Source organism: Crocodylus porosus, unplaced genomic scaffold (genome assembly GCF_001723895.1).
Source record: "Crocodylus porosus isolate Cpor-Errol unplaced genomic scaffold, CroPor_comp1, whole genome shotgun sequence".
In the NCBI taxonomy this organism is placed as follows: Eukaryota; Metazoa; Chordata; order Crocodylia; family Crocodylidae; genus Crocodylus; species Crocodylus porosus.
The window spans coordinates 36,457,187-36,475,211 of NW_017728951.1; the positions used below are offsets into that span (position 1 = coordinate 36,457,187).

Genomic DNA, 18,025 nt, shown 5'->3' on the forward strand with positions numbered 1-18,025 from the left:
GATGTGCCTCTAAGCATGCAGGGAAAAGCAAGGGGAGAATTCTTACTGCTGTCAAAGTCCAAGCAGTGAGTTACATTAGTCATCCAGACCAGTAAAGGACCTTCATACCCATACTTCATTAGTGTTCATTTTATTTAAGTAACATTAATTAAGCAATAACTGCCAGGGAGAGTTCTGTGCCAAATTAAAAAGCCTACCAAAAGGAGCTGATAGTGTGAGGAGCAGCGATGGGACACCAGCCAGTCATTTGCCAGGGGATTGTTGCTCTAGAATAACCTTGTGGAATTGCATACAGGAGAGGATTGAGCCTCTGTGACCTGGAGTGTCTGTTTTGCCTACCTGTCTCTCTCTTCCCTTTTTTAAAAATGGACTACTAGTGATGCTGAGGTACTTTCTAGATTGCCCAAGGCAGGTCCAGCCCATCTGTCTTTAATTTTTCTGAGTCATTCTGAAGCTAAATCAGTGTTAGCACACTGTTGTCCCTCTCTTAATATTTCTCAAAAGTACACTTATTTTTATGAAACGAAAAAGTCTCTATCAGGTTTGTTGTTAGATTTGGGGGGGTTCATTATGTCCCCATCATAGCTTTGTGTTCTCCTAGCATATGTTAAAGATGTAGCCTGAATTTATGTGAAGGCCACCCAACATGTTTACAAGCATGAGCATAGTTTATGATGCCTGAAGCGCATTTCCCTTCATATTCATAACCTAACCTCCTGTCCGTTTTGCTCACAGAACAGGATCAAAGTGACTGGTAAACGAAGGCCTCCTACCAGGACAGCCCGGCGCCTGGCTGCTCAAGAATCCAGTGAGAATGAGAAGGATAATATTATCAAGGAGCCACAGCCATGGCTACCAAAACAGAACTCTGCATTGTTGGATGCAAAGGAGCCTCTAAGTGGTGAGCCAGGTTCAAAGGAAAGTGTAGAAGGTGGTTCTGCAGCTCGAAAATCATTGCCAGCAGATGGCAGCAGCCTGTCACCCGAGATGAACAGAAGCCCTTTGGCAAAACCCACAGGCCTAGGGGATGATTTCTTTGAATCTGATGACCTCTTTGAAAAAAGCTCAATGCTAAAGTCAGCAGCCAGGCCTAAGGCAAAAGAGGAAGCCATAGAAAGTTTGGTTGGTAGGCTTATCAAAAGTGGTGAGAAGCCTGCTTTGTCAGTGCTTGATGATCAGGGTAGTGATGATCTCTTCCAGCCTATAAAACAAAAGTCTTCCCAGAAGAGCAGCCCCAGCTCTTTCTTGGAGGATGAAGACAATCTCTTCACAAGTCAGAAAACTCCAAAGAAGAAAGAATTGAAACCTGGCATCTCACAAGACCTAGACACCAATATCTTTGAGGTAATGATGTGCAGCAGGGTGGGGAGGAATATTATAATTAAGACCTCGGTCCTGTAGATCCTGATGGAAAATACTGTTTTAGCATCACCTTGGTGAAAGCTATGCATGGATATAGTAGGAGTAAGCCCTCAGCATGGGATGCTCAAGTGTTAGCAGACAATAGTTGTTTTTGTGGAGGTAAAAATACTGTTTGATTCCAAGATGAAGTTTTCCTTCCATTTTAACATGGCAGGGGGGAGCCTCTCATCTTTGAATTGCTGGGTGGTGGGGCAGTTAGCTGCTGTGGCTTGGGCTCCAGCCCTTAACCAGCATCAGGACCAGGGCTGCAGCTACCTTTCCTTGCCCCTCTTCCTCCCTGTTGCCCATCTCCCTAGAGCCCCTTCCCTACCCCATCCCCAACAATGTAGCCTTTGCTTCCCTACCTGCCTCTCTGCCTTCCCCCACCTTTGCTCTTTGCTGGCAGGTTCCATCCACACTGCAGCTTAGGGCACTGAGCCAGGCCCCAGCCTGGGTCACAGCTATGTGGTGCTATGGGTGCTGGACTGGGGCCATCATCCATGCCCCAAGCTAGAACAGGGATGTAGCCTACTGGCACAATACAGAGCAGAGGCTGGGAAGGGAGGTGGAGGAAGGGAAGAAGCACAGGCAAGAGGGAGCAAAGGTGGAAGGGGAGCCTGAGGCTGTAGGGGTAGGGGGGCAGACATAGGGCACCAGGTGGTAGGGGGCAAGCTGCTTGTCCTCCCAACACCATCTGCACCCACACAGTCTGTCCCCCTGCAGCAGTTGGGGGTGTATGAATTTAAGACACCCCTTCAATAATTAGATTCTACACATGGAAAATCATAACGTTTATACATTTTCCATGTATAGAATCTAATAATTGGGGGTCATCTTAAATTTGAATAAATACAGTAAGTCTGACCCTTTCCATACCATGGTACCTAACTCCCATTTTTGCCTGACTGCTGCTGCTGCTTGAGAGGGGTAACTTGTTACATGGAAACACTGATTTTATAACGGGAGTACATCAGGGATCCTGGGGGCTCTACACAACCTTTCTAATTGTGCCTGGCATATGTTGTGGTCAGGCCTTGTGCAGTCGGTGATTAATGCATTTTTGTCAGGTCTACATAGAACACATGATTCTGACCTAATGATGCCCATAGTAGTTTTAGGTTATTCTTCCTGCCAGTTCATGCAGCCAAATTTGAATGCTTGGTTATCAGAGTGTATTTCGTACTGACTACTTATGTATGCTTTGCTCCAAGGATGACATCTTTGCAACAGAAGCAATTAAGCCACCTAGCAAGACGAAAGAGAAAGTGCTGGAGGCTAATCTGTTTGATGATAACATTGATATTTTTGCGGATCTTACTGTAAAGCCAAAAGAAAAGAAGACCAAGAAAAAAGTGGAATCCAAATCCATATTTGATGATGATATGGGTAAGTGTTTGGTTATTACTGGCATTATGATGCTGCTGTGAGTTAAAGTCCCCCAACAGCAAAAGATAGCCATCAGAACTTTCTAGGTCCCTTTTTCCCCGCCCCCCCACTTTCTCTACAGACTATAGTACTATCAGTGTTTACCCACTGAGCACAGCCTTCCAAATGCTTATAACTATAATAGTCCATTTATCTTCAGAAGAGAAATCCTGTTTCTGAAACCTGTTTTCTGCTGCTTTAGAATTTTGAGATTTCAAGAAAGTTTCTCACTCTGAAATCAGAGTGAAAAGTCATGTCACAGATCATTATGTATCCAGTACTGGGAGAGATGCACTCTCTCACTGGATATACATGTTATAATAGGTATTGATAAAGACACATATCTCACTAGTGTTAACATTAAAGGCCAGGTTTTTGTGTTGATCTTAATTATGCAGAGTATTCTGTCATTAGACAAATGGACCTCACTAATTTTTATTAGGACTAATGCTATAGGGTACTAAACAGTGAGTAAGGCTAGTACAGACTGGCTAAATGTAACACTGGGCTTTTGAAAAGCCTGTCCAAGCCCCATGCTGGCCCTTTGTGCACAGCAGCATGTGATGTATGCAGCCTCCAGGGTTGGATCGTAGCACAGGAGTTCAGTCCAAGACCTGTGAGCCAGATCAAATGATTCCATGGGCTGTGTGCTTGACATCCTGGTCCTAAAGCATTTGGTTTAACAGACCCTAGGAATTAACCCCAATGGATCTCATGAAGTACTAGTTTCTCTCTTCTGGCTTATAGTAAGTGGAAAATACTTTTGTCCACGCTAGGGTTAAATATTCAAAGCAATAAAACTGCAACTGGATGGGAAGGTATTTTCCTAACTCATAAGAATTTAAGATTTCCCATCCCAAATCAAAATGCCAAACTTCTGCAAACTAAATACCTTAAATCTGTATTGTGTAGAATAAAATGGGGGTTGTCACCTGGGGGTATGCATACTCTTGGGGGTACTTTGAAAGGTCTCAGAAGGTATGTAGGGATGGAGTGCAGCCACCCTGCACCACTGCCTCATAGGAGCGGGACTGCGGCAGAGTGAGAGCAGGGCCCCACAGACACTGCACTGCTGCTGCTACCCCCTCCCTCCCCCCCTGCGTCTGGCTGCTTGCCAACCCCCTTTCGGCGTACACGTACTAAAAAGGGGCCACCAGAGGTATACTTATTAAAAAACGTTGAAAACCCCTGGATTAAAACGCTTCATTTTGGTTGTGGCATTTTTGTTTATTTTCCTAACTTGTAAATTAATTTCTATCCAAAAAACAGGACTCTGTTTTGGAAGTGTTTGAAGGCATCAAGACTTTTCCCATTTAAAATCTTTCATATAACTTTTTAAGGTGCTTGTGGAACTAGACCCTTTTCACTTGGACTGGTCTAGTCTTAACCTAATACAGGAGCTCACTATTAGCCAGGGCATTTCTAGCACTGGAGTAGTTGGAGCACTGCTTCGATCAGAAAAGTTTATATCCTGCTCCTCCCATGCTCTGCTCAAGAGTTTTTTTGAGTTGAAAGATCCTTGCATGGGAAGCTTTTCAGTTGCCCAGGCTGTGTAGTACATGCTGTACTGTGGGGCTGTAAAACACCAACAGTGCTTCAGGGAACATACTTGAGGTTGGTCAACATGGCAATCCCAGAAGGGAATTGGGTGGCATTCCCTGGTTGCTTTAACTAAGAGTTGTTTGCAGTGTTTACCATGATATTTTAGTAAGGTGGCCACTACCTCTGAGGATGTTTCTCCTACCTGAAATGCTTCTTTCAAGCTATACCTTCAAAGTACTGTTGTATTTGCAAACTGTTTCCCTTGCTTTGCTTCACTGCCACTTGCAATCATTGCTTAACTGAGGAGCTATCTCTTTTCAGTCTCCCTGTAAATCTGATCTTTGTTCTGCCTCTTATGCTGACAGATATCACTGCTGCTGAGAATTATCTTGGCATCATCCTTGTCCATGTTCAGAGTCCTGTACCCCACAGTTTTTTGAGGATTTTCTCTTCAAGTAGTAAATACTGCTTTCCTTGACAGAAGAAACTCCCTTCTTCCCTGCCTCCTTGTTTTAACCTTACAGTCAAATAGTATTGCAGCTTCACTCCCGGTATATCTGTGCAGTACCTAGAACACTTCTCCTGGAAGCCGCGCACACCCTAATTGGCTGTAAAGCTAATCCCTTTGGTGGGTTCACATTTTGGGGGAATGCCAGTAAGGATTTTCTCCATATGGCTGCCTTTCTAGACTGCTCTTGTGATGAAATTGCATCCTGGATTAATCCTGTGTATCCCTATGATCAGCACAGTTATGTACAGGTGCCATGGGGGTGGGGTAGCTAGAACAGGAAGGTTAGCATGAAGTGATGGCCTACCACTGATCTCTGGTTCACACATTCCAGCCTTCAGCTTGTAAATAGTGCCAGGACCTAGATGAGGGGCTAGAGTATCCTGTTCCTCTTGCTGCTTTCTGTGTGCACCCAGAAGGGACTGTATACTTGGAGATGTAAGCTTAAACCATAAACACCCGGGGTGGGAAAGGAACAAATTTACACAGTGTATTCTACATCCATTCCAGTATAAAAGTGGAGTAGATACTTGATGTACAACGCCACACTGACATGAGTTGCTATGAGAGAGATCCTTGCATTGGGGGTGCAACTTTTTGGTAGATGTGCCACTGATCCCTTTCCCCTGCCCAACTTGGTGCTCTGCTGTCTGCTTCCTACCCTGTGCTCCCTGCCCAGCCTGCTGTTCTGCTTCCCGCCCTATCTGCTGTTGTACTGGCTGTTCCCTCCCTGATCTTCTGCATGCCACATGCAGAGGCTGTTGGTGCCACCTGTGGTACATGCTGCAGGTTGGCCACTTCTACTGTACACAACGGTTCTGTTCCTGTGTTTATGGCTCTAATTGGTTTCATCCTGGTGTGGGCCATTTGCAGTCTGTTACCACCTCTGGGCCAGCTGCTGGCGAAATCCTGTTACAGCCTTTGGGCATCTACCTCAGGAGCAGACCAGTGATGATCGAGCTTTTAGCCCCGAGAGCCAGATGAGTGGTACAGGACAGTCTGTGGACTGAATTGAGCCTCACAGGCCAAGAAGGGGCCTTGGCTGGCCCCTACACTCTAGGATTGGGCCCATGGCCCAGCACTGCCTCTGCCTGGCCAAATACACTAGGATTGGGCCCTGGAGCCCAGCACCACCCCATCCTGGCCTCGCATATTGGGATTGAGCCCTGGCACTTGGCATCTTCCCTGCATGTTGGGATTGGGTCCTGGCAGACCAGAACAGTGCACTGTAATTAGGCAGCCAATCCTGAGGCTCACCATTGGTCTTGAAATGTGGCGGTAGGGGAGCCAGTGCTACTGCTTTTACACCTCCAAATTTCCAGACCATGGGGAGCTCTGAGGGCTGAATAGCATAGTACCCAGCTTTAGATCAGTAGTGTTTAGTCTACAGCCTGCAAGCAAGGTCTGGCCCCACACCACTCATCCAACCCACAAAGCCAAATAGGTTAAGCACTGCTCTAGATGCTAGTGGAAGTTCCATCAGTTTTGGGCCCCAGGTTAAGTTAGTCGTGTTGGATGTCTATACCCTCAGTGTTTTTGAGGCTTAGTAGCTTAATGCATGTCAGGCGCTTTCAGATACTTGGCTGTAGTGTAGTGTAAAATAGTATTGATTTTTTTTTTGTTGTCCTTTCTCAGTTTGAATATTCTTGTAAACTCAAACAAAAGCTCCCACATGTGCCCTCAGAAGTGCATTTAATATTGCCTGTGGCAAAAAAGCATTTTACTGCCAAGGATGTTTTAGAGGCACTGCTACATGTTAGGGATTTTTTGTGTGTGTGTTTTTTTTGTTTGTTTGTTTGTTTTTTTTCCTTCTCCTTTCTAATTATTCCTCTCCCCCCCCCCCCCCCCCCTTTTTTTTTTTTTCCCTCTCTAGATGACATCTTCTCTAGCAGCCAGGTCAAAATATCTACTCCCAAAGGCCAATCATCTTCTCAAACAGCCTCTGAAGTAAAAACCGAAAGCAAGGCACAGAGTATATTTGATGACCCACTGAATGCCTTTGGAGGTCAATAGACAGTTGTGGGTGTTCTGAGAAAAGGCTACCTGTGGTTCATTATGTTGTCCACTACTAATACCGAATCTCTAACCAAACAGCTAAAATAAGACAACTGTGGATATTCAAATGACTGGTTCCTCACTTACATATCTAGTTTCATTTTCTTGCTCTGGACCTAATCATGCTTAGCACTGTAAGAAGGAATCTCTGTCCTTCTGTGATGCCCAGGTGAACTAGCCTGTGTAATATCTGCAGTGATGTAATCTATTATACAAAGTATTGTTTCTTTTATTGAACAGATCTAAAAAAAGAAGAAAATCACTGATATTATGAAATAGTAAATGAAGTGTGCTAAACTGGGCCAAGCTGTGTTTTGTTTTGCTTTCTGCTCTCATTTGCAAAGGACATCTATGTTTAGACTTCTAGATAAAATCAACGTTTGTCATTCAATCAGCCATTGTGGTCTTCTGGACAAGTCCTTTGAGTTCCATTTATGGTTCTCTTGCAACAGAGAGCATTTCTGCCTTCCTTTTTACATGGTAAGCTTTTAGCAAACCTTTCAGAAGAATAGAGTGCCAAACAGAAGAAGAGGGAACACGGTATTTTTTACCCATAACTAATGCAAACTATAGAACAGTGAACTCTGAAAAGTACTTGATTGAGGCAAGGATCCTGTTATGTAATTGGGAGGAGGAACAGGGTCTTTGGGTGCTATGCAGGTTACTTCATATTAAACGGATTATGATAAACACTAATTAAATTGATTTACTCTTATTCAAAGACTGAAAATGATGTATGAACCTCAAAGTTGCTTGTCCCCCTGAAATACTGAATTCTTGCAACTCTAAGTCAGGATTGGCCCCACAACATGTTAATTGGAACAATTATTTTATAATTCAATTGGAACATCTAATCAGTGGCACAAATTCTGTGTGCCTTTTACAGGGGAAAACAATGTTTAGAATTAATAAGAATCTCTAGTGTCCCAGGGACTTTAAATTTAGTGGTGGGACAACCTGATAGTATGGGTTTTTTTTACTATCTTGGTGGAGGAATGTAGCAAAATTGGATTAAGTTATAAACTGAAAATTTTTTTTCAGATGTGCTTAGAAGAGACTTTTTAGATGCAGTAAGCTTTTTTAGTCCTCACAGCTATATAATTGGACTGTGTGTGGCATCTCCAGAGTGGCTGAGCATGTTTCTTCTCGAAATAAGCGGGATTATTCCTGCAGTTGCTTCCTTGAAGCTACTGTGATGCCTTTTGGCAAAATGAACTGCGTGGAGATCTCCTGTGTTGTGAGTGCTTCCTTGCTGGTGCCTGGACATTATAGTTGAAAAGAAAATCTTTCTTCTATTATTTCCTAACGCTGTTTCATTAACTTTGAAAAGTTTGGTGTAACCTCTATGTGAGCTTTCTTTTAACATAATGATGACATATCTAAAGCACTGAGAACCTTCCAGTAGTGTGTTAGTACTGCTAATAAACAAATCTGGGAAACTGGGGTGGCAGGGGGGACTTGTTTCAAAAGTGCAAGAAAAGAGGACAAAATAAGCCAAGTCACTGATTTCTAAACATATCCCTCCCTGGAAATGGATCTGGATTCGCCTGTGCAGCTTAAAAAAGAGGAGCAAGCCATGACCCACTTTTCCTGGAAGGTCCATAATTACAATTGGTAAAAGAGGTTCCATCTCATTCTGAGTGTGCAGGGCCCAGGGATGTGAAATCCACTTCAATTCATCAGGCTGATGTGGGGCTAGGAGGGCACAGGCAGAGATATAATATGAACAAGACTTTATTTTTAATTCTGAGGGCAGGTCACCAATTCTTTCTCCTGTAAAATGAAGATCAAATTCCTATGGGAATTTTGAATTGGTCCCCAAACTTGATGCTCTCAAGCTTCTTCAGAGGCCTATTTTTTGTTAATTTGTAACTGATTAGCTTAGGACATACAGCAATTCTTAACAGCTGGTTCCAGAAAGTCTGAATTAGCTCCTACCTCAAGCAAATATTTGTGGCCAAAGACTTGCTTGAGTTAAGATGACTGTTAAACAAATGCTGTCACTTTTCTGGAGGGGGTTTCCATCCTAATACCAATGAGGAATCGGCATGAAAAAAAGGTAGGACATGCTACTCACTCAGTTGTGCCAGTGACGCAGATGGATTTTATGTTAAAATGATCAATAAAATAGCTAACAGTGATGCTAAAAAGCATTGAGGCATAATGATGTCTATTAATATATTGTCTCTATGCAGAGTCGACAAATGCCTTTTAATATATATGTGTGCAGGACCCTTGAAGTAAGCTCAGGACAGTTTACTATTGTAGCAATCCATGGCTATAGACTGTCTAGGTTAGGTCTCAGAAAAGTGATGGCATGGCATTCCATAACATGTTACTCAGGTTTTCTTGTGCTTTCCACAGTGCTGAGTTGGTCCAGCATAACAGTCTTGCTGCATTTGCACCAACAGTCAGCAAAATGGAACTGAATGTTATAGGTATCTAGAAAAATGTAGTTGCCTGACTTCAGATTAACACAGCTAAAGTCAACCAACTAAATGAGAGATGCATATGCTTTCCTGAGCCCAGACTCACTTCATCAGATGCTGCATCTAGAAACCGTACTTAATATTGAGATGCTGCTATAAAACCCGTTGTATGAATAAAATCACAAATCCATGTTTTGAGCCTTACATAATATTGAATCATATTCATTATCTACCACATTTAGCAAATGGACAATGATCCCATTATCTCTGCAACTGGGATGTGTTCCAATTTGTAATATATGTCTTTCACCTATTTCAAGTCATTCCAGTGATTGTGGATCCCATTTAAAAAATAACTTTTTCTTTTGTGGCCTAGGGAAAGCATGCTTTGCAGCTCTCATGAAATAATTGTTTGTAATAGTTAATGAGATTTAAATGTTTTTAGTTTCTATTTTTTTAAATGTTCTGCTTTCAGCCTCAAGAGAAGAATGTTCAAATCCTTCCTCTGCTACCAAATCCTTGTTTCACCTTAGGCAAGTTAGCTAGGCTTAATTTAAAGACTCTTGTTTTGAAGCCATGAAGCTTTATCTCAGGTCCTCACTCTGTCTCAGTTCCCTGTCTTAATATTTTACTACCTCATGTTAATAGGACATCAGGAGATGACCTACCTTCAAAATGAGTGGGTGGTTTTCACTTCCCAGTTCTTGCCCCAGTAAAATGTTGGCCCATCTTGGTTACTATCTCTCAGAAGTGGTGCATATGTGCTTTTGTTCAATAGTTGTTATCATCTTAGGCTTGCATATTTAAAAACAAAACAAAAAAAAACTTTTATGGGAAACCTGGTACACCTAAAGAGGAAAAAACGGTCTTACTTATTCCTAGTGTTTAGGGTACAGTGCAGCAGGCTCTGCTTTAAAAATCAGAATGCAGTTTAGCAGAGCAGTATGCATGTGTGTGGAAGATATCATTTGTAAGGTGGATGAACATCAAATCCTGTTTTCAGCCTAAGCTGGCTCACTGGTCTAAAACAGTGGTGTGCCTTCTCATCTGCAACCATTTCAGAATTAAAATAGTTCTTTTTCTGCCTTGTATCAAGAACTGCTTTAAGCAGGCACTTAAAGTTAAGACTCCTTTTAAGAGCAGTTTTTGTGACATGCTCATCCTGGTAGCTTTTAATTTGGGCGGTGGCTGTCAGTCTGGGATAGCTGCTCTTTCTCCCTCCTATGGCTTGAGTTTACTTGATTTACAGTAGCCTTCAGAATGTGCGGAGAGGTCAGGATCTAACAGCAGAGGGAGTAGGGTGAAGGGGAAAGCTCAGATTTTATCATTGAAGATTTGTGATTGTTACCCTGACAACAGCTACATTAACTTTAATGGGGGAAAATAGTGACAGCTTGAAATGTGCAGAGGGAAGAATGTGGAAGTTCTCATTGAACAGGGCTGAAAAATGAAAGCACTTCAACAGTTTATTTTATAGGCATCAGGGATAAAGTGCTAATCCCATGTTTCGTTGGGATATGATCTCATAATATTCATGGTTAATGCCTAATATTTCATATGCAGGTAGGGAGATTTGACAGGTTTGTCTTTCATATTTATTCTAGTCCCCTATGTTCTTTAGATGGGTTTCAGGGGAATTAAATGGATGGTGTGTGGTGGGATTTTCCTCCTGTTCCTTTCAGCCTCTTACCACTGCAGAAAATGTTTTTACTATGAAAATCCCATGGTGAGCAGGACTTCATTGTTTTAGGCAATGTACAAAAAAAGCAAAGGCTGCCACTGAACCAAAAAGTATTCCTTTTAAGTGTCAAGTAAAGGATCAGCAAGAGAAAGAGTACAGCTGTGGCGGTGCAAATTTCTAATCCTATCATCCCCCACACTCCCGTCCCCCTCAGTCTTGCATTTGAAGAGCCTTCCTTCTTCTGGCCGAGCATGTGGGGTCCAGGTTTAACTGAACAGATTGCAGTGTCTAGATTAGGTTGGGACAAACCTCTGTGATAAGTCTAATGTCACCTGCAAATGTTAACCTTGTTTTTACCACCTAACACTCTTCAGTGTCTTCCATTTACACATACTTAAACATAAATGCACAATTTTGCTTGACAGCATAACAGAGTACCAGCTTCAATGTGCCGCATAGTCTTTCAGTCTGCTATCTAACTTGTTTTCAGCTTAACTGTTTAGTGACTAACTGGGTTTACTTTGTAACTAATTATACTCTGTTTATATAGGAAAGAATGATGGGAAAGTAGCTATTAGTGAGCTGCTATTTAGAAGCCCTGAAAGGGACTAGCTTTCCTTCTTTTCATGGCTATCTCCCTTCATTTTCAAGGCTACTAATAGTTGACCCCAAACTTTTAGAACTGACAAATAGAGCCTTGAAAATGAGGGAAGCTAGATGGTTTTGGGGCTGCTAATACTAGAGCAATGATAGTGCTGAATGTTTTTTCTTAACTATGCAGCGCTATCAGTGTTGTGGTATTAGTTAAAACTGTGATAGCTCTCCTCATTCTCAAGACTTCTAATGGTTTCAGGACTGCTATTGGAAGCTTTGAAAATGAGGGAAGCTTGTTCATTTTGGGCCAGCTAATACCACAGTACCAACATTGCTGGAGCATGGTTGGCATTAAGTGTGTATAGGTGCATGTGGGTAAGCAGTTTTCAGGACCCGGGACCAAAATGACTAACTTTCTTTTAGCAAAAGTTAATGTCTAGGAAGGATAGAATTTATGCCAAGGGCGTGAAATGGTATATTAATTGTACTGAATCTTCCACTGAAGGGATCAGGGAGATGTACCTAGAATAGTGTGTATACTTTTAGCCTTGTACATTAACTGGGCATGAGGCCAAACACCCAGAATGATCACAACTCCTATGTAATTTTTAAAAGATAAATTTATCCCCTTTTTTTTAAAAAAAAAAAGTGAAACAGCTCATTAATAGTTGCTAATTTCACCTGGCTTGTTGCACTGCTGAAATGTTGCCAAGAAGACTATTTCCTTTTTGCTACCAAGACTACTAGCATACTGTATACTGTTACCAAAAACTGTTGATCATGCGTAGAAGGGCTAGGATACATAACGAGACCTCAACAAGCTGCAATGATCTTGCATTATTTTGTTTCCTAAAGCTATTTATCTGTAGTACAAATATGGCTGGCTGTTTTTAAACAAACCACAGCCACTGTTCTCTCTGTTTTTGGAAGGGGAGTATGATTTTTAAACTGAAGTTATCCCTTTAACAGTAAACACACAATGGGTACATCTACACATGCAATTAAGGCAGAGCAATAAACCCTGGTGCAGTTCACGCTGGAGTCCAGTACTCCTGGGTGCAGTATCTACGTCAGGGGCAGGCAATTATTTTGGGCAGAGGGCTGCTTACTGAGTTTTGGCAAGCCATTGAGGGCTGCTTGACAGGCAGCCAGGGGAAGATAAATATTAGTTTTCTAAATTTGGGGGTGGGGCTCCGCAGGCCAGATAGAATGGCCTAGCAGGCCGCATTTGGCCTGCGGGCTGCATTTTGCCCACCCCTGATCTATGTGTACATCTGGGACCACAGCACTTTGAGGTGGGGCAGAGTAGACCTGGATTGGCTGGGGTGGGGTGGGGTGGGGGGTGGCCAGCTCCAGGTGTTGGTATCAGGCAGCACAGGGACTGGCCGGGGCATGAAGGTACTAAAATGCTAGGTGGCAGGAAGCCCCCACACTTCAGCATTCTCATGCCCCAGCCAGCCCGTCAGTTATCTACATGTGCACGTCAGTACTCTGCATTAGACAGTACTGTCCCCAGCCATACTATCTTATGGCAGACTTAGTAATGTACTGTGCCCTAATACTAGCACACATGTAGATGGTGATGTTTTACTGCAGAGCTAATTAGTCTACTCCACAGTAAAACACTCATGTAGATGCATCCAATATTAACAATAGTTGCATTACATCATGGCTATCCAACTGGCAGCCTGTGAGGGGTTAACACACAGACCCTAGGCTCCCACCTTGCCAGGCTCTTGGGGCTGCCTCCATCCCACAGCTTTTGCTACCTGACCCAGCCGCAAGGGGTAGGATGGGGCAGCATGTCCTAACCTGCAGTGCTGGCAGTCTGGAGCACCTGTGTGGCATGGTGCCACAAAGGAGTCCACAGGGAACTGCAGGTGCGTCAGGGTGGTGCACCACGCAGAGGAGATGAGTGGGTGTTCCTGTCCCTGCGTACGTGGTGCAGTGGAGTCTCTACACGTACAGTGTAGATGGGTTTCGAGTGCACCTGTCTGCCTGTGAGCATGTGGCTTTTGGGTCACATGGCTCCTAGCCACTTGGAAGTTGGACAGCCCTGCTTTAAATAAGGCTCTCTTCTAGACCTGACAGAAGAGCTACTGCCTGTGGACCATAGTAGGCTGGAACTTATACTTCCTATTACACAACTTGTTTGGTTATGCTCTGCTGCATCCTACAATGAGTGAAATTCAGTTAACTGACCCAGTATTGTCCTATCCAGTCTTTCATGCCACTTGCTTAGGAGCATATGAAATGAACTGCGTAGGACCTAGTTCATCTCTAGCAGAGCACGTTCAGCCTGGAAACTTCCACTATGTTTGTCACATAGTAGTAATAACATTGGCACCTTTTGGACCTACAGCAGACAGTAAAGGGGTTATGGAAATGAAACAATCTCTCAACTATCTGGGGCCTTTGAGCAATCAGTTAATCTCATTACCAAGTTGGTATCTGGAAAAGGGACACTGTATGTTTTACTTCCTCCATGCCTTAATGGTCTAAGGACATAATACAATAAAATACCAAAAAAACCCCACGCTTAGCACCCCCTGCCCCCACTTGCTACTATCTTCACGATTTGGAAGACGTCTGCTTTATCAAGTGCAAGGTAAAGCTTGTGTCATAGATTTAACTTCTTGTGGTCATGTCCTGCTGTGTTTTTTCTTAAAGCTGCATTCCCTGGATTTAGATGATGATGTAATAATACCTACTCCTGTTGGGAGCTGTGCAGTTCAGTTGGTTTAGTGACTGGCTACAGACTGGAAAGAGCATGGTTGGATCCCACTGAGGATGGTGGAATTTCCATTTCCATGATGGCCCTGAGGTGCATCCAGCCTCCTATGCAGTAGGTACCAGGAGCTACCTGGGGATAAAGGCAACCTGCATGCGGTGTTGACCCCATCACTGGTTCTTGTGCTGAGGTTAAAGAAGCTCTGCCTCCACTGCCCTAATGGGCCTTTACCTTTATCTGCCTCTGTTGAGGGGTGGGAGTTCTAGGCCCTTCGGCTTGTAGAGGAAGCCTTGAGCAAACACCTGTCACGTCCTTTTCGAACTACGCTTCCCAGCAGGCTGTGCGGCGGCTGGGCCGGGTCACGTCACGTGGGCACTGTTAGCTCGGAGGAACATCCGGGTCCTTCGCCCCGCCCCCGTAACGACCACAACAAGCAAAAAGCAGAAAGCGCCGGATGCATTCACCCTTGCTGGCTGTGGAGGCTCCGCCTCTAGTGCAAGCTGATTGGTCGCGACCTGTGAGAGCGGCCCGTGCATTGGCCGACGGGAAGCTGGGGGGTGGGGATGTCATAAAGGCTAGGTAGGCGCGGAGCCTGCTCAAGGCGGGAGGGAGCGGTGGCGGTGGCGCCGCGGGTGGTTCCCCGCCCTGTCCCCTCTCCGGGCGGCAGCGGTCCTCCTCCATGAGGGCACTGGGGCCCGCGCCGGCGGCTTCCCGTGAGGAGCGGAGGGCGGGGCTGCGGCTCCCGGTGGCCCCACGCGGGCCCGGCGGCTGCAGGTGAGACCCGCCCCTGCGCGGCCCGGCCGCGGGGAGGCGCCCTCCTGTCCGCTGTGGGCTCTGGGGAGCGCCGTCCTCTCGTGCGGGACGGGAGTGGCAGGTGCCCGGGCCGGGGCTGCCCTGCAGCCGAGGGTGAGCTGCCGCGAGCCGCCTCCTTTGTTTGCCGGCGCTTCCCGCCGTCCAGAGCACAGCCCGCGGGGTGCGGCCTGGGAGCCCTGTGGCTGCAGCAGCCTCTCCCAGCCGCCGGCGGGCACGGCCAGGCCGGGGCACGGAGCCTGGAAGCGTTTGTCGAGGGCTTTGACGGCGGGGCTTTGCCCGGGGCTGTGTCGGATCTTCAGTGTTCATCCGCGTCCCGGGGCTGTGATATCCTGGTGACCCTGAGCCTCTTCCACCCCTCTGGCCTTGTAGCAAGGGGAGGCCATGACTAGCCCACCAGTCGGGGCTGCCAGATTGGCTTGTTTTAACCTTGCTTTCTCCATCGCCACCTCTTGTTAAAGGCAGGATAAGCCCTAGGGTTGAGTGCTGTCTTCTGCACTTGCTGAAACAGTTTTCCTTTTCTTCCCAGGTGCTAAATTTGAACCATGACCAGGAACACGCGTTCCCAGCTTTCAAAGCTCTGTTGCCGAAGGCTGGAGTACAGTTGCACGCAACATTTCCAGACTTGTCTTCCCACAAGTAATTTGTAAACCCTTTGTAATGGCCAACAAGAAAGAACCTCCTTTCTTCAATGAGGATAATGTGGGACCCTTTCACTACAAACTGCCTTTTTATGAAACTATGGAACTCTTCATTGAAACGCTCACAGGAACCTGTTTTGAACTGCGAGTATCTCCCTTTGAAACAGTTATTTCTGTGAAAGCTAAAATTCAAAGATTGGAAGGTACAAGTCTTTCTCTCCTTGATGTAGTCAGAATGTTATCCTTTTGCACACAAAGTCAGTATGCAAATAATCTTTGTTTAGTCATGATCATACTGAAGTATTCAGAAGTCTAATAATTTTTCAGTTAATGAGAACTGATATTATGCTTAACTGTCTCTTTTTCTGTTTTTATGCATCTTTGCTGAGATAGTGTAAAGGGTCCACTTTGACAGAGCTTTGCTGATACTATCTCATTTTTAAAGACTTGATTTACTATTCAGAGAGTTCTCAGAGAGAGATGTTTTTGGTTAACCAGGGTCTTTTAAAGTAAGCTGTAAACTGGCGTTTTAAGGTAAGAAGTGGACTCTTCAGTGAAGCATAAACCTGTAACTTTGGTAGCTGTCAGCTGTCTAACCATGGCAGCACAAGTTCATCACTGGGTAAATATTTGGGGAGTTAGTTCACTTTCTGTGCCGGTAAAGGTAGGCTTACTTTTGCTAGTACCCAGGTTAGCTTTGGTATGCCTTCTGTTGTTGCAGTGTAACATAGTAACTACTAAGCTTGAGGCAGTGGACTTATTTATTTATTTTTAAATGTATGTTTTAGTGACTGGCTCTAAGAACTGATCTGGACTTGTGCTGTAGTTTTTCTTAGAATGATGGACTTGATGCCTGTGTTGAAACAGAACAGTATGAAAAGTGTTCTTCTTTTCTAATAAGTGAAAAGGTCCTTCAGTATTTGAGAGTTTTTAAGTATTTATTGTTACATAACACAGTAGTCCTAAAACCCTTAGACCTAAGGTTCTTTCTGCCTCATGGAAATTTGTGCGAGTGTAGTTGATTGATTGGCTAGTTGTGGGAGGGGGTTGGATTCTATTTTCAATAGAAGGCAGGGAGAGGTTTAATAGATGTTTTCCTCTTCACAGTTGAGCATTATGATAGTGTGCGAGATTCAGTGTATTCACGGCAGAATGCTAAGCAAACAAAGTGAATTAGGACGGATTAGAGCAGGGGTGGGTAAAATATGGCCCACAGAGGGGCTTTGTCCAGCCTAGGGTGGTTCTTTTGGTCCTTCCTGACTGAGGCACCACCTAGCAGTGGTGCATCCTGCCACCCCCTGGGCACACAGCGGGGCTGGGGTGGCTCCGCAGCTGGACTGCCTTTCTAGGCAGCCCGGGCAGCAACAGCTCCTTCCAGCTGCTGCTGCTGCCACTGGCCCCAGTCCCATGGTAATGGTGAGGATCAGGGTAAACAGCCCCAACCCTACGCTTCCCATGCCTGCTTTGGGCTCTCGCATCTGGCCTCAGCAGCAGCAGCACAGGACAAACTGCTGCTCAGCGCAGGGTAAAACTGGCTCCTCCCCCTTACTGCTGTCGGCACTTCCTGATGTAGCTGCTTGGAGCCTGTGCCAGGGTGCCCTGAGTCTGCGCTGTGTCACGGCTGCCTCTGGACTTCCCAGTGCGGCAGTGGTGACAGGGCAGCCCAGAGGCAGCAGTGATGGAGATGCAGGGTAGTCTAGTACAGTGCCAAGAATTGCCTGGTGGCGGTGAAGTGGTGAGGCTGCTTTCCCTGCTGCGCCAAGCAACAGTTTCTGTCCGGCTGCTGCTCGGTCCGGATAGGGGAGTCCAGAGCCGGCATGGAGCATGCAGGGGGAGCATGCGCTGGCTCCTGCTGGTACCGTGGGGCTGGGGTCAGCGGTGGTGGCAGGACATGCTGCGGCTTGGCAGTGTGGAGCAGGTGCAGGGCATGCTGGAGCTGCATGCTGTTGGTAGTAGCAGGGATGTGCCACGGGATGCGCAACTCCAGGCTGTTCTGTGGTGGGGATGGGTGCTGACTGGCTCAGGGGGTATACCTGGGGTCCCAAGCACACCCCACCATACCTACAAACCCTACCCCACAACTACACCCTCCCCTGTACAATCTCACACACCCCACAAACAGCATCCCCACACCTTCCCCCCACACACTCACCTGCACACTTTTGGGGGGAGCCTTGCTCACTGCTACATGCACACACCCCACCCCAC

General features: G+C 45.4%; 2 protein-coding genes across 6 annotated transcripts in view; both read left to right on the forward strand.

Moving 5' to 3' along the window:
• LOC109323856 (WASH complex subunit FAM21A-like) overlaps nt 1-7,233 on the forward strand; it is a 51,169-nt gene extending 43,936 nt beyond the window's left edge. Inside the window, exons 28-30 of the mRNA XM_019555525.1 lie at nt 736-1,344; nt 2,613-2,787; nt 6,750-7,233. Coding sequence (XP_019411070.1) covers nt 736-1,344; nt 2,613-2,787; nt 6,750-6,889 — 924 coding nt within the window. The 3' untranslated portion in view covers nt 6,890-7,233. The remainder of the gene's footprint in view (nt 1-735; nt 1,345-2,612; nt 2,788-6,749) is intronic.
• Nucleotides 7,234-14,926: 7,693 nt separating this feature from the next.
• ZFAND4 (zinc finger AN1-type containing 4) overlaps nt 14,927-18,025 on the forward strand; it is a 71,553-nt gene continuing 68,454 nt past the window's right edge. For 2 of the 5 annotated variants that reach the window (XM_019555973.1, XM_019555974.1), the window contains exons 1-2: nt 14,984-15,140; nt 15,706-16,020. In XM_019555973.1, the coding sequence (XP_019411518.1) occupies nt 15,837-16,020 (184 nt within the window). In that variant the 5' untranslated portion in view covers nt 14,984-15,140; nt 15,706-15,836. Of the gene's footprint in view, nt 14,946-14,983; nt 15,141-15,705; nt 16,021-18,025 lie in introns of those variants that run through there. The other 3 variants (XM_019555969.1, XM_019555972.1, XM_019555970.1) reach the window with 2 other exon arrangements.